Here is a 16113-nt window from a genome sequence, read left to right as displayed (position 1 = left end):
TTTTTCTACATTTTTAATGACAAGGTGTGCTGAAATATTTTACAACTTACAAAAATTGATTGATTTCTGCAAGTGCTTTTCTACTTTTTTATTGATAACATTTGCTGAATAAATAGTTTCCTTTTCGTTCAAAAGTCTACGGAAATAAATGTAATTTTGAAACGTTAGTTAATATACATATTCATTCCAGCATTATTTCATCTGATTTAATCACCCTTTCTAGAATTAAAAAAAAAAACAGGCAACTTGGACCAAAAAGGAAAAATAATTTGAATTCAATTAAGCCTTTTTTGAACGTTTCGAGAGCTCAAAACTTTCTGTTCTAATTGCGCAGCAAATTGCTATCTGAGTTAGAAATTTGGTTTTTTGTTTCAAAATCTCTCGCTTTTCTGTATCGTTTCGGGATGTGAGGTAAAATAATTTTTTTGAGCCAATTATATCATTCTTTTTTTTTTGCTGTCAATTTTTGTTTGTTTTTTTTTACACGGGGATGGGATTTAGTAAAATGGAACCATTCTTGAAAGCTTAAGAAATGCGAAATATAACTAATCATTTTTTTCAAGTCCGCCAAATTTTCTTTGCTTTTTCGCAATGGTTCGAATATTTCATTAACAACAGTTAAGTAAAATGAAAAAAGGATTAAAATGGATATTTACGGTCTAAAAAATTGTCAAAAAACCAACTCCCATCTTGTTTTCAGACAAAAAAAGTGGTGTATAAACCGATTATTACCCGTTATTTTCTCGAATTTTATCGCAATATAATCTATCGAATATCTAAGAAAATGTATTTTTTGTATTTTTTTATTTGGGTGATTTATTGTGGCAATTTGGGTGATTAATGCAAGCATTTCACAAATTGTTGAAAATTCATATTTGAACTGTCTGATCGTACTTGATCTCTATTACTTTCAACATTATGGAAAAAAAACATTTAAATTCCAGCAAAATTACAACTCTCATAACAATTGTAGCTTGAAACTATTTACAAACAAATAGGTTCAAATGAAACTCGCAACTCTACCTATGATCTGCTACAGGTATCACCCTCACGACGCTGACCCTAATGTCTGAGTATTACAAACACATTCTTTTTCTTTTCGAAGAAAAACCAAATCAGATGGCGAATGAAAAGTTAAATTAAGTTGGTACTTATAAGCGTTAAACTCGTTTTTTGTCCTATATCAACTCGAGGTCCCTTTGTACCATCTTTGGTAGCAGTAATCGATTTGTTACCATGACATTGATCATATTAGTTCGCAAAACAAACACGAGATCATAGTTTTGCCAAAAACTGCAGTAGCAAAACTGTTTTGGTGTTGAAACTCGCTAGTCGTAGGCCCCTGTAAACGTTTTAGTCAAATTTCTTTGACTTGTCCACTTTATGGTTACTGTTTCTACCATGAATATCTCCTCCCAACATTAACAATGGCCCATCTCCTCCACCACCCGCAACCTTAACCCCCCCTCCACCCCTACACCTTTAACCCCCCATCGTTCACTATCCTCAATCATTCACCAACCGCCCAGCTGTCCCGAAATGTTTACGACCAATTTTCAAATGTTGGGTGCGGGATAAATTATGTTTTTTTTTGGCGGGATGAGTGGTAAATATGCTGTTGTTTACCACAAAAGGATGTCTGTATATGCGTATGGGGCGGCTGGGTGATTGCTTGGTAAAGAGGAGGGGCCGTGTAAGTCTTTTCTTATGTCGCACCGCGCCGCTCAAGTCTTTTCTTAAGTCGCGCCGCGTCGCTTAAGTCTTGTCTTAAGTCGCGCCGCGCCGCTTAAGTTTTTTCTTAAGTCGCGCCGAACTCTTAAGTCTTAAGAAAAGACTTAAGCGGCGCGACTTAAGAAAAAACTTAAGCGGCGCGACGTAAAAAAAGACTGACGGTGCGACTTAAAAAATACTTAAGCGGCGCGACTGAAGAAAAAACTGACGGCGCGACTTAAGAAAAGATTTAAGCGGCGCGACTTGAGAAAAGACCTAAGCGGCTCGACTTAAGAAAAGACTGACGGTGCGACTTAAGAAAAGACCCAAGCGGCGCGACTTAAGAAAAGACTTAAGCGGCGCGACTTAAGAAAAGACTTAAGCGGCGCGACATAAGATAAGACCGACGGCGCGACTTAAGAAAAGACTTAGGCGGCGCGACTTAAGATTTAAGATAAGACCGACGGTGCGAATTAAGAAAACACTTAAGCGGTGCGACTTAAAAAGACCTTAAAAGCGCGACTTAAGCAAGATAAGACCGTCAGAGCGACTTAAGAAAAGACTTACGCGGAGCGACGTAAGATAAGACCGACGGCGGGACTTACGAAAAGACTTAAGCCGCGCGACTTAAGAAAAGACTTTATAGGCGCGACTTAAGCAAAGACCGACGCCGCGACTTAAGAAAAGACTTAAGCGGCACGAATTAAGAAAAGACTTAAGCGGCGCGACATAAGAAAAGACTTGAACAGTGCGACTTAAGAAAAGACTTAAGCGGCGCGACTTAAGAAAAGACTGACGGCGCGACTTAACAAAAGACTGGAATTGCCAAATTTGAGTCATGCCGGTCTTTTCTCAAGTCGCGGACCTCGACCCGGGTAGTTTTAGTTGTGCAGTGTATTCAAACTATTAAAGTAGAATCAAAATTTAAAAAGCGAGTAATGGCGAAAAGCGATTTTTCTGCTAGCTTTTGGCCGCATCAGTTTTGGAGCTTTTAGTTGATAGACTGGCTCATTTATCTGATCACTCAAAAAGCGAATATTTTCTGCTAGCTTTTGGCCGCATCAGTTTTGGAGCTATTAGTTGATAGACTGTCTCAATTATCTGATCACTCAAAAAGCCAGAAAAGAATGCGAAAACTAATTTTAATCAATAATGTGAAACCATATTTGAACAGCATTTTCTTGTTTTTTTTTGTCTTTTACTTGTATCTTATCTGAATTTAAAACGGCGTAGAAAAATGCTTACAACAAATACTTGAAAATTATGAACTGCCTGGTTTTAGTGCTGGTTATTTTACATCTGTCCTCTGAATTATGGGCTATTACCTGTAATAAATCACTGGATGAGCCCTTTTATTTCAAACTTGGTCCCCAGTGCACTGACGACACTTTTCTCTCCAAGGGTCTTGACCATTGCTCCGAAGAAACCCTTTCTCAAAGTTTTTCTTTCGGCAACGTCGAACGATCGACTTTGTTTGTCTGTGTGAACGGCATAATTGCTTTCGATACACCTGTGGCTAACTACTCTACAAACTACTTCGAGACTTCAAACCATGCAATGATAGCCCCATTTTTTGCCGACGTTTTATTAGTCGATAACTTCATTGACTACATGTGTGTTGACAGAACAAACTATGAGGTTGGAACAGATTCGGCTCGCTGGTACGAATTCGAGAGGATCTGCGAATTTTTTCACGACGAAGAGGAAATAAGTTTGTCTGGTGGGGAAATAAGATTCCTAGGAGACTATATACTTAACGAGACTATCCGAAACCTTGTTTCTGTTCACAAAAATGAAATTTTTTACCGAAACAAAACCAATGTTACTTTTGACGACTATATTTCACGTTTAGTGTTTGGGCAACGTACCACAAAATACGTGAACCTAGCTAACAATGTTTTCAAACGTGAAATGAGTGATGCGGATCTGCACAACGCGAATGCATTGATAGCAAACAAACTTTTTGGAATTAGTTTCGATTGGGGTTATGTTGTCACGTGGTACAAAGTGTCGGCGTTTCCGGGCAGGTTGGACGGTTTCAATAGTTTCCAGGCAGCGATTGCTTGCGGTGTTGTATCAGAGATTTCTCAGCGGAGATGTTTCTCAATTTTCGACTTTTTTGAGCTCGAATGGGTCTACAATCATTGGCAAGAAGGATTTTCAATCAGTGGATTCAACGGTGGAAATGGTAATTTTCATATCAAATTTTGAAACGATCCAGTTATTCACGATAGCTCACTGAACCTTTTATAAGAATTATTCAAAAATTTACAGGTTTTAGAAGCAATTTTTTAAATGTAAAATCACCAAAAAATTTAGGTTACTAGAAAATTTTCCGCACTGACCTATCTTCGCTTTTTAAAACAATGTTCGCATAACTAACAGTTTTTAGTTTCTAACACAATTCTGATCAGTTTTAGGTAATCTTTACGAAGGTTTTTTGATTTCATTTTGTTTGACGTGATTTTTTAAGTGAAAAACTGAAGACCCATAATTTCAAATTGAAATAATAGCACACACTTGTGACGATTTCACCTAAAATAAAAATGAATTATCTCCTGTATTTCTGTGTAGGCATGAGATATCACCTTCCTCTTTCCGGTACTGCTGAAGTGCGAAATCTGTGGGCTTATTCAAATTTCAACATAGGAGGAATCTGGGTATTCGAACTGGTCGAAACTGACCAGGAACCCGTGACTCCTCTGGGCGAACTATCCTCAGATGACCTTGAACTTTTGGGCGCTTGCTCTGGGCCGTTTGAGCCCTCTTTTGTTGAACAGAACGTAAAATCAGCGTTGACAATTCAAAACTGCTACTTGCCGCCCCATGATGAATTTTCTGTAAAAGTAGTTCTAATTGATAAATTAGTTCTTCCGGCAGAGGGATTCAATTACATTAGATCGACCCAAACTCTTCAGTTCAATCATAGTTTTGAGAATAAGGGACCTGCTATTGTAAGCATTATGTTAGACGGAGTGCCTTTCATATCCCAAAAGTATATCTACGTTTACGAACTGGCACCGGCCAGTAATGCGACCATTGAAGCTACTCTTAAGGAAGAAAATCAGACTGTTCATCTTAACTTCCAAAACTGTAGCGTAACTGATGCAAGCTTGACAGTCAGTTTTAAAGATGAACAAGGTACGTGTTGCTGTGATTGGAGTTAAATTAAATTTTTCAAAGGGCTGGGTAATAAATGTTTTCTGAACATTTTCAGCATGTAATAAAATGTTGAAACTCAGTTACTAAAATTTGCAGGGAACTGTAGTGTCAAAAATCGAAAAACTTTTTATTCGACTACTCATTTTTACGCGAAGTTAAACAAAATGTGATCTTAAAATGCCCATGAACTGATTTAATTGAGGTTCAAAACATTTCTTCCATATATTGAGCCCAGCCGAAAAAATCTGATTCAGCTAATGTTTATTTATATTTTTGGTAAACTATTTGAAACTACCTTTTACAGAAAACATAATGAGAACTGAGAACGTGACTTTGGTGCCTGGTGACTTCTTCTATGACTACCATTACACCACCCAAGCAGGGGAACAGTGGATTGAATTCACCCGTGGCGGTAAAAGTTTAAAATGTCAAGTTGTGATTTGGATTTCACAAACAGATTTCAAAAAAGTTGTCTCAATGTTTTAGTGAAAAAAGTTTTTGAAATTGTGGTTAACTTCTTGCATTTTTTTTAGTTCGGAGCACAGCCACTGGCAACCCTTTTAAAAAAAAGGGGCTAAACTCATAGAGTAGAGAACTGTTTCAGAATTTTTGTTTCTTTTCTTCTAGAATGCCGAGCATCTTTGCCCATCACATTGAAGTCAGTCGACGATGAGAGTGATGTTAAGTGTGACACCTGGAACGATGCAGAATCACTGATTGACTACTCAGGTTGTGTCAGCGAGCTTGAAAAGTGGTACCCTTGTCCTACCGAAATTGGAATAGATACACCTAACAGGGATGTGCTTCACTTTCAGTCATTTTCTGTACTGCAAACTTTGTTGCGCCGAGAATGAAGCTTTTTCAGTGCGTTTTGAAATTGACACAATCGTTTTTGTGTGTTCTTCTATCAACTGAAGCAGCATATTTAAATTTTTGCGAAACAAGTTGTTGCCATTCTAGTGGTTGCTCTGATTTTTCTAGTAGTTTTTCTAGTGGTTGCTCAGATTTCCGAAAAGATGAAGGAACATTTATGCTTTAGCTGGTTGCTTTTTTCAGCCAATTTTCGATTTTTTTAACTAAGTGTTTTTGACGTAAAATTTTTAATACCCTTAAGGCGAGTCATGTGGCCTAATTATTAGGTTAGATGACGATTCGTCCAACTCGCCCTATTCCAACTTACCTTATGCCTATTCACACTGGGCCACTCTGCCCTGCGTTCCAATTTCACCTATTTCATTTTACCCTACACTCGTGTTAATTAACACTTACCAAGGTCTTTGAAGTATTGCATAGAACGAATCCGATTAGACGCTAAAGACATGCCATCGTACTTCATAGGAGTATGGGGTGACAATGAGGAAAAACACGAAAAAAATTCTTTTTTCAATTTTTTCATCAGTTTTTCAAACAAGAACTTTTAATTAGTAGTAGTGGGTCGAACTTCGGGGTTCCGAAGTCGAAATTTGTCTCGCAAACAAACTACTAACTACTGAAAAAAACCTCAAAACATTTTTTCAGTTTTTTTGCAAGGGTACCCATGTTTGAAATATTCTGCGTTCCTAAGCGTTCCTAAGCTTTTCACCCTGCGTTTTTAAAAAACATTTTCTTAACCCCTCTCATAGAACACCACAATTAGATAACCCCACTACAATTTAACCCTTACATAATACCAGTTGTTGGAACCAAAGTGAAACTTACTTTAAATGGATTTGTTGCACACAAAACGAAATAGCATGCACGCTGCTAAATGCGGTTTACACTTGAACATTTGAACAGAAAAGACCTTGCCAATAGACTAGACTTTGATATGAACTTGAAGTAATCCGACCAACATGAATAAAAGTAGTAATCGATAATGATAAGATTTTTCCAAATTTAAACCTGATCCTGAAAATATTCTTGCTTATAATAGATTTGTTGGTTGAATTTATATGAAGTATAGAAGGAAAACTGGATGTGACAAAAAGTTGAACTAATCTAAATTTTGTTCAAATGCCAATAATCTTAACGAAAAACGTCTCCAATTTTTCGAACCATCGAAAATGTGTCAAACTTTTTTTGGAGTGGCGCCCTATAATGCAATGTCTAAAAAGGTTGCCAACCCCTTTTCCTAGCCTCGCACACCAAAGGAGCGATCCTTCAGGGAATAAACTGCTAGGGACAGCATTTTGTAAATGCGGTTGAAGACTGTGCGTTTTTTTGCATCTCCAGAAGGCTGCACGGAGACGTTTTTTCTCAAAAAACTGACAAAAATTTTCATCAAAAAGATTATACAAAGGACAAATGAAAAGTTTTTTTAGCTTATAATCGCCATAGCGCAAAAGATACAAAAATCAATTTTCACTTCGTAAAAAAGCATATTATTCTGTTTTTTTTGGGTACGGACACGTTATTTTTTTATTTTTTGTAAATTGGTTACCTCTCCAGGCGTAATAGAAACTGAGTATTTGAAGGTATGCGTCTTGTTGGAAGTTTGCAATTACTTTCCTTATTCTGGGATGTGAACCACTGAAAAATGACTGTACACCAGATTTCCAGCACCCTACAGCATTTGTCGTTCTCGCCGAACCAGATGTTGCAGCACCTCTTCGATTCCACAATGAGAACTGCTCGATTCGGGATGAGACATTTTTATGTAATTATAACCAAAATAAAAGCAGTGCGTGTCAAATTTTGCAGTTTTTCCAACTATTTTTTGGTGCAATGGCATACTATTTGAAGTTATTTGTCAATTTTATCGAACGATCTTCATTCTTCTGTTTTGTCCTACTCCAGTTTCAATCCGAGTTCCGCAGGTTTCTTACATTTTTTCTGAGATAGAAGAAAAAAATCCAAACAACTTGAAAGGATGAAAAAAACAACCAGACACAATTGGATTCTGCGAAGCGGCCTGTTCAAAATTGTTTCAAGTATTCTGTCAGGGTTTATATTTTTAGGGCATCTAAGAAGTGTTGGTATGTATTGGTATGTATGTTGTTTTGTTTTCCGTTTTATTTCGTAAGAAGGCTTAAATGCAAGCGAGGGCTATCCTTGAAAGACTAGCATCTATAAAGTAAGTAGATAAAACTTTTTAGTTGTGACATTGAAAATTCCGTTAGCCAACCGAAAAGATGAACTTTTGAGCAGACGAAGCTTTTCCGAGTCGAAGAATGAAATAATTTTTTCTTGATCAATTTGTCCACTATCAAATCTTACAAAGTTTTCAAACAGCTGGGTAGTTTTAAATTGCTGGTTGCCGGAGGAATGCTTTTACTCATTTCCCGTTGCTTGTGCATGCATTGAGCAGTTCGAACTAAGTTTTCCTTAGTGGTTAGGGCTAATTGAAAGAGAATATCTTCTGTTATGAGCTGAATTGCAGTGGCGACTGCAACCGTCGTGGTATTGCTCTCTTTCGGTCCTTGTTGTTTTCTGAAACTAGTCGAGCATCAGGTTTTCCCGTAGAAGTTTCATGTTTATGCTCACCCCTCGTTCCAGTACACTGTTTACGGCATTTGATACTTTGAGCAATTCCAGTTCGCAGTGGTATCGTTTTTACATTTAGATAAAATTCGTGGCCTCATACCACTAAAATTTGTTTTGTTTGTCTCTGGAATATAATTTAAAATGGACTGGCGCTTCAAATATTATAGACTGGTAAAACATAGTTCAGGTGCAAGGCAGTTTAATTTTCACAAACTTTTATAAATTTTTGTTGCCTTCGATTGGCCCCATGTAGATTATTTCGTTTTAAAACCGTAAATGAGGGATTGTTTGTTTAGATATTCGAAATGCAATTGTTTTTGAGATGCTAGAGACATCAAGTGAACTAAGAAAGGCTTCTCTGGCCCCAATTAGTACACTTGATTGGAATACTTGTATAGTTGAAAAAATATCAATTTAAACACAGATGCGAAACAGCTTCGCAAAACTTGCGATGCAAAAATTATAGTAGAAAAAAATACAAAAAAATCAGATGACAAAGTTGTTGCAATTGTTTTTCTAATTTTATCATCAAAAACAGCCTACCTCCAACATACTTTTTAGGCCTGCCTGCTTTTTATTGAAGTATTCCGAAACACGTTTTTTAAATAACGGTAAACTGTATTGGTAAACTGCATTGATGAAAGAACCAAACTTCACTAAATCTGATTTACTTTTTAAATTAGTAAATGAAAGACACATAAATACTAACAAACAATATTCAATTTTTCAGAAGCCCTTACAATAGGATTAGAAACACAACAAATGTGCTCTGAAAAAACTAAAAAAACTATTCGAAAAATCACATCACTACTGAAAGTGAGAGGTTTCGTAAAAAGTTTCGAAAAACAACTCAGAAACTATTCAAAAACTTAAATCTTTCGCTAATGAGTTCAATAAAAAAAAGTAGATCAGAAAGAAACGAATGCAACAAAAAAACAAAAACTAGACACTGTTTATAAAAAGCAATTGATTTTGAACAGCAATGAAGCCAAAAAAGCGCCGTTTCACTTTTTGAGGAAAGTCCGATTGGAGAAGACAAACAAGTTGACTGAAAAACGGTTTTAAAATTTTTTTCTAAAAAATATCAAAAATATCCCATAAAACTGTTTTTTTAAATGCAGCCCGAAAATCGGTTCAAATTAACTAAACGTGAGAAAAAGTTCTTTCAATAATGTGAACAAAAAAAAATAATAAAAAGAAATTAGTCTTGCTATTCTGAATAAAACTGTGAAAAATTTTGATCTTGAACTTGTTTAATTTGATTACACTTGAAATTTGTTTGTTTCCAGTTTCTTCCATCATAACACATTGAAAATATGCAAAACCGGAGGAACTAAAAAAACTCTAATTGACATAGCAAAACGAGGAACTGGAGTAGCATTTTTAATTCAAGCTGTCAAAAATTTTGAATTTATTTATTTCTGATTTGCTGTCAAATCAGGCTTGCTTGATTTATTTTTTCAGATAGAAATATTTATTTTGTAAATTAAAATGAGCTAAAAAACATTGGAAACATATTTTTAAGTGTTGTCGAAGAACTTAACAGAAACAAATATAAAAATAATTGCAAAACACATAAACACAATTACGTACACCAAAAAATATATAGTTAAAACAGCTGATTAAACGAATAAAATCATAAAAGGATAAAATCAAAGTTATTTACAAACTGAAAACAAAAATGAAAAAAAACTTGAAAGAACTTTTTTTGAAAAAATTTCAAAAAAAGTCAATTGTTTTTTTTTCATTTTTAAGAAAACCACTCTCATTAGGAAGGGTCTGGAAAAACGATTTTGATTTGTCTAAAACAGTTTGTGAGAATTTGACCGTTCTTATGAAAACCATTAACAAGTAATTGAAAAAGAATCCTTCAGAAAATGAGCCGACGTAAACAAAGCCGACAATCAAGTGCAGAAAAAGTGCCGAATTTTTGGCTCAAAACTTTTAACAATCACACTTATCACAATCACAAAAGGCCCATTCCTAAGCTAACAAGCACATATTACCTTTATTTCTACAATAAACACGTGGAAATTCACGTCGTGCGTATTCTGTGGACAAAGTGGTAAACAAATTATCGATTTTTGAATGGGGCTAAATTATTTCGGGGTTATCTTGTTACGGGATTGTAAAGTAGGAGGGTGTAAGCATAAAGGGTTAAGTTACGTGGAATTAAAGAGTGGGACACCGAATGTCATACATTCTGAATTGATCGAAGAAAATTGACCAAAGTTGCGGATTTCAAAGTTGTGAAAGTCGAAGTTACGGTATCATCGAGACCATACTCTACTCTTTTCCATAAACTCTATGAAAGTCAGCTAATTTTTGACCGACATAATCGAAAAAGAACAGCGCTCGACGGTTTCGAGCGCGACATAATGTGGCACTTCAAAATGCGTTGGTGATGATCACATGAACTAGAAACGTACTCAAATGGCTTAGTTTTCAAAGCAAGGGTGTAAGTTCCGAAGCACATACCTTATTAGAACCGGAACTGATGCTTGGTGGGCACACGAGGAAGTTCGAAACGGAATGACCGGCTGGCAATACGATTTGTGCTGCGGAAATTCCGATGTGGAAGTGAGTGAAAAACTTGATTCGATTGGTTTTTGCAAAAAAGACACATGTGAGTTCAAAGGCTACCCGTCGCCCGGGTTTTGCATACGCTCACCTCGACTAGCTTGTTTAGCTACAACTAGAGTTGATTTAAATGGAACTATGGAAAGCCGCGAGGAATCGATTATGGTTTCAAATCAGTGTTGTTACCATCGAACTAGCGACGAATTAATTGAAAATTCCATTTCTGCGGGTAGCATGCAACGAGAAAGTGGCTCAATTGACAATATGATCCGACATTTCACCAGCGACCTGAAACCATTTTACGAGTGTTGTAAGCGAACACTTCCAGGTGAACCTTTTTGCGGCTTTTACAAAAAGCATCGCCCGACTATCATTGGCAAGTACTGGCCTCGCAACATCCTCATAAACAGAGGAGACCCCCACTTGCAGACAGTGGACGGAGTCAGCTACCCCTTCATGGGGCTGGGGGTCTACATGATGCTCATCACTGATGACTCATCTTCAATCGGGGGTCAGACTGAACTGCAGGCGAGCATGCGGAGGGTCGGCAATGGGACTGTGTTCAGCGGGATAGCAGTCAAACACGGAAACACTCTCCTAGAAGTCTACGTTGACAAGATTGCAAAAGTTAAATTAGTGATTAACAACTTCGAGAAGACACTGGGAGAAAATGTCAGGGAATATATCCTGGCCAATGTTGCAGTGGAAGAGAGAGATGATTTGAAAAGCGTTCGTTTTCAGTTTTTGGGGAATATGTTGATTGTGGAAGTGTATGTAATTCAGAACTTCCTCAACCTGAAGATCTCAGTTCCGCCCTCGTTCAAGTTTCAGATGAGGGGACTCCTGGGATATTACGACGGAGACCCAGACAACGATTTCCAAACCCCTGGTTGGTTACATTTTCAATTCAGTATGCGTCGAAGTACTCAAATTTTCAACTGTTAAAATACTTCAAACGAAAGTCATTATCAGAGGCGTGCACAGGAAATTTTTTGCGGAGAGGGCAAAACTTTTCGGGCTTTCTTTTTAAGGCCAGTCATTTTGAGATTTTTTGGGCCTTAACGAATTATGACCCTTTTTGCCTGGCTCCAAAGATGCCCGTAGAAAATATTTAGGGCTCGTTTGGCAAAAATGGCTGTCCTAAAGTAGCACCACAAACAGAGCACGGCAGTCCTCAATTTGAAGTCTTTTTCTACTTTCAGCCAATCTACACTTTTGTTTATTTTTCAGAAGGCGTGATTGTGACCAACACTACAGACTACGCGTATCTTCACGAAGCTTTCGGAACCAGCTGGGTTGTGGATCCAGATGAGTGGCTCTTTAAACAGAGAGACATTGTCTCTTCCATCGAGAATGATATTGCCGAGGGGTCTCCATTTGAGCCGATTTATGAGCCACTTTTTACGAATGAGCAGCTGCAACTCGAAGCTAATGAGGCGAGTTACATTTCAAAAAGGATATTATTGAAACTACAAAAATTAAAAAAAAAAACTGAACTACCCACAAGGTTGTAGTTAAAATCCTCCTTGAAAATAAATTCAACACTGCATAACAAAGAATTGGATTTTTAATAGAAGATGAAGGCTTTTTTAAAATTAGAAGAAATTTCCGTCAGAACTTATATGAGACTAACTTGTGATATTATATCTCGTTGTACAAATTTCGAGCTTTGCAACTCGGTACGCTTTTTAAAATTTTAAAGAAGGTTAAAAAGTTTCTTTTTTTTTCGTTTTTTTATGTTATAAGAATGACTGCGCATCTCATACCCAGCCATTTTTCTAATAGTTTTCTGGGATCTTGCCATCTATATTTTAAAAGGGGGCTTCGCAACAATGCACAAAATTCAAATATTACTAGCCGTTGAATTAGTATTTTATAGGAGTGGCATTTCGTTACAAGGTACCATAGGGGGAGGGGAATAATTAAGGAGATCCGTTTTCTGTATCTTGCTAGGTCTGCAAGGGGGATTCAGCTTGTCTGCTCGACATAGCACTGACAGGAAACATCTCCATTTCGGAAGCATTTGTCCAGTTCGAATCACAAATCAATGCTGCCCACTTTTGGAACGAAGTCTTCAGACTAACCGAGATGAGCTTCTTCATCAAAACAGCGCAGCCAGCGGACGAATCCGATGACCTGACCGAAAAATGGACATTTGCTGTGTCTCTGTGTGTCATGACGCTGTTTCTACTGCTTCTTCTGGTCATGGTTTTCAGGAAATGTCTCAATAATGGATGGTTAATTTTTACAAGAGGAGTCAAGGTCGGCGTTGTGGTTGACCAGAATCAAGGGGGTGAGGATCATTTTCCTCATCAAGAAATACGAGCCCTCTTTTGGATTGACGAAAGAGATGAAACTCCATACCTTAGATGAAATAAGAGAATAACTATCAAAGCTAAGAGAATAACTATATACATTTCTGAATCAAACTACATTTCTCTTTTAAAAAAGCCAAAACCTGAGTTGATTGATTCAATGCAAGTCTTTTGTTAGAAGAAATTGAGCCGATTTCTCTCGATAATTTTTAGGAATTATTTTACTGTATTAGAAGTTGGATTGAGTCGCTCATAATTCCAAAAAATAGGTTAAAATAAAATTAACTTGAAAAAATTGTTATGAAATGACATCTGTTCACCACCTTTGAAGACTTTAAAGCTTGCAATGATTATAGTAGCTTAGTTTTCAATAATTCAATTCAGTTTTATATTTATACTTTTTATATAAAGTGGCGAAGTAAGATAGAGGTAGAGGTGTGGTTTTCTCACACGTCTCGATTCTGAATCACTTTTTACAGGGGTGAACATATGGACACGGAGGGGCATACTGAGTTAAGACCGAAGTGTAACTCATAGAGTAATTTCGGATAGGGTACACCGTCTGCTCGTCACGCTATCTTATTTTCGGCCGGATAGATTCGTGCAACTTCTTAGTCTAATACCGATCCTAATCTTACTCTTATACTATCTAGTCTCAGGTTGTTTAACTAGTCTCTGCTAGGCTCAATAGATCTAGGGTATACTGGTTTATTGCGGCTGCTGAAGTGCTCGGGAGAGTCCAACTAATTTCTAAGTTAAATTCAAATCTCTCTGGTGCTGAAATTACAAGTAACTTCAGCACTTACAAATAAGTGGGTTGTTAGTTAGATGGATCATGATTGGTTAATATTAAATACTTTACATTGGTAAAACATTTAATTTATCCAATCATAAAATGTAGTTTAGATCAGGTTCCACCCATCCGGGTTTTACAGAGTTTTTTAGAATAGTTCTTCTGCAATTCGAAGGATGGATGATGGACGTTTGTTTTTGGCGAACATCATAATTTTCTTCCGTTTCCTCTTTTGTTAGGGAAGTTCCAGGAAGCTGGAGTTAGAGACATAAGACGTTGTGTCTTCTAGTGACAACGACTACGTCTTTGCAACAAACTCAAATCTGATTTCAGAATGGTTTGCTATGTCAGGTTTTTCTGTTCTGCGTGGAGAACTTCTTTTGTGTATGATCTAGTTTGGGAATGGCGTGGAGATTGTGCGTGGAGGGGATGCCTGGTTACTCGGATCTGTACGTATACTTGAACATCGAGGTGGTCATTGGTCTAGTTCAATGAAGTCCTTTTCTGCGAGGTCAAGTCGTACTCTAAATCCTTTGAGTTGTGATTGTGAGCGGCATATCGATTGTAGTTGGTCATTCTCTCTCGAGTGTAGTGGGGTCGTCTTGTCTTTTGATGTTCGTCCTTGGTGTTGTATTCTGATCTATATATTGCATCATGTGATTTTACATTTTATAAAACTTTTATTAGTTTAATATTTTTTAATAATGATTTTAGTTAGTTGTTTTCACAAAAGCTTTTTGTTTTAGTTCGGTTATTTTGAAGAGTTACTCACACTTGAGTAGCTCTTATTAAAAATAGTGGTGTGGTCACAAAGCGTGGATGTAGCGCGGTGGGTTAGGCCGGCTATAGAGCATGCTCAGGACGTCCTTCCTGGTGGGTTAGGCCAGGAGTGGGAGTATGATTTCATGCGGTTTTTGTGAGGGGTCCTGTTATGTGACAACGTTTTATGTTGAGTTTGTTGTGGTCTTACTTATGTTTTGTTGGTTGTGTCCTTTTTTCAAAAATCAAATTGTTTGTGGTATGGGTTTGTTTTATTATTTCTTTCTTAGACTTTATAATAGTCTTCAAAAGAATAAATTATCCAGTTTTAAACTGGGTTAATCCGGTTTGGGTACCGTTGGTTTCTTTTTCTAAGTCATGCTGTTATTCTATGATTTGTGGTATTTAGTAAGCTGCGTTGGTTAGTTTTGTTTAGTATATGATTCCTTTCCAACCGGGTTAAAGGAAAGTTTGAAACATGTTATTATATGTTAGAGTTGTTGAGTGTGAAAACTTGAAACTGAAATTCATTATTTTAAACAATTCTTCGTGGGCGAGCTGTGCGAGTGTGGATAGAATTTCTGTGCGAATGAATGAAAATATCAAAAGGTTAGTACTGCATTTGCATTTATTTAATTTACTACATAGAAGTTAGAAATTTACTGCTAGTCATGGGGGAATATTAAGATACAAATTTTCATCATAATTAGATTTACTGCTTGTGGGGGAAAATTTTAGAAATGAATTTACTGCATTGGTATTAAATTTATAAATTTATAAGTGTAAGAGATTAATAGAATTTTTGAAATCTGTTTGATGAAATTTGCGATTTTTATTTGTCTTTTGTGGTTTTTGTAGGTGATCGTCGGATGAAGGCTAAAAATCTAAGGAAAACATGGATAAGGTATGGTGAGTTTTTTAATATTTTAATTAGTTAGTAATATTCATTTAATTCATACTTACCTGTTAGTTGTCGGGGAAAAAACCGTGGGGGAAGATGTCGTGAATTAGTTCTGAAGTTGTTAGTAGTTTAGCTAAGATGCGGATGATATTTTTAGTTTGAAGCAGTGGCCAAAGCAATTGAAGTGCCTTAATAGTGGTTAGTTCTTCAGTGCCAACTGCAAACTCATAAGGTGTGTTTTGGATTAGATTATATAATTTGTGATTGAATTTAGTGTTGTGGATGAATTCTAAAATTGGGATTTCTATGGGTTGTACAAACTCGTGCGGGATAAGGAAGGGTCGGGATTCTTCGGCGTTGAAGGTCTTGGTAATGGGACAGAAGATGTACATTTGGGTTATGGGGTCATAATTACGAAGAATACCATGGAG

At 36.8% G+C, this 16113-nt stretch overlaps 2 protein-coding genes across 2 annotated transcripts; both read left to right on the top strand.

Moving 5' to 3' along the window:
• Positions 1-2882: 2882 nt before the first annotated feature.
• On the top strand, positions 2883-5730 carry LOC134857171 (uncharacterized). The gene is made up of 4 exons (XM_063873548.1): positions 2883-3898; positions 4285-4851; positions 5177-5284; positions 5500-5730. The coding sequence occupies exons 1-4, from the start codon at positions 2974-2976 to the stop codon at positions 5724-5726; spliced, it is 1827 nt and encodes a 608-aa protein (XP_063729618.1). The 5' UTR covers positions 2883-2973; the 3' UTR covers positions 5727-5730.
• A 4372-nt stretch (positions 5731-10102) lies between these two features.
• LOC134857170 (sushi domain-containing protein 2-like) lies at positions 10103-13488 on the top strand. Its single transcript, XM_063873547.1, has 3 exons — positions 10103-11803; positions 12145-12350; positions 12868-13488. The coding sequence occupies exons 1-3, from the start codon at positions 10867-10869 to the stop codon at positions 13285-13287; spliced, it is 1563 nt and encodes a 520-aa protein (XP_063729617.1). The 5' UTR covers positions 10103-10866; the 3' UTR covers positions 13288-13488.
• Positions 13489-16113: the final 2625 nt, after the last annotated feature.

Source organism: Symsagittifera roscoffensis, chromosome 1, assembly GCF_963678635.1.
Source record: "Symsagittifera roscoffensis chromosome 1, txSymRosc1.1, whole genome shotgun sequence".
NCBI classification, from domain to species: domain Eukaryota; kingdom Metazoa; phylum Xenacoelomorpha; order Acoela; family Convolutidae; genus Symsagittifera; species Symsagittifera roscoffensis.
Note: the sequence above shows the minus strand (reverse complement) of the source record. Positions and strands in the feature narration are given on the sequence as shown.

Bases quoted from the DNA above. Each gene is read 5' to 3' on its own strand.
- LOC134857171 (XM_063873548.1), top strand. From the start codon at position 2,974: ATGAACTGCCTGGTTTTAGTGCTGGTTATTTTACATCTGTCCTCTGAA. The intron at 3,899-4,284 runs GTAATTTTCATA...ATTTCTGTGTAG, and splicing joins TGGATTCAACGGTGGAAATG to GCATGAGATATCACCTTCCT. The intron at 4,852-5,176 runs GTACGTGTTGCT...TACCTTTTACAG, and splicing joins CAGTTTTAAAGATGAACAAG to AAAACATAATGAGAACTGAG.
- LOC134857170 (XM_063873547.1), top strand. From the start codon at position 10,867: ATGACCGGCTGGCAATACGATTTGTGCTGCGGAAATTCCGATGTGGAA. The intron at 11,804-12,144 runs GTTGGTTACATT...TTTATTTTTCAG, and splicing joins CAACGATTTCCAAACCCCTG to AAGGCGTGATTGTGACCAAC. The intron at 12,351-12,867 runs GCGAGTTACATT...GTATCTTGCTAG, and splicing joins TGCAACTCGAAGCTAATGAG to GTCTGCAAGGGGGATTCAGC.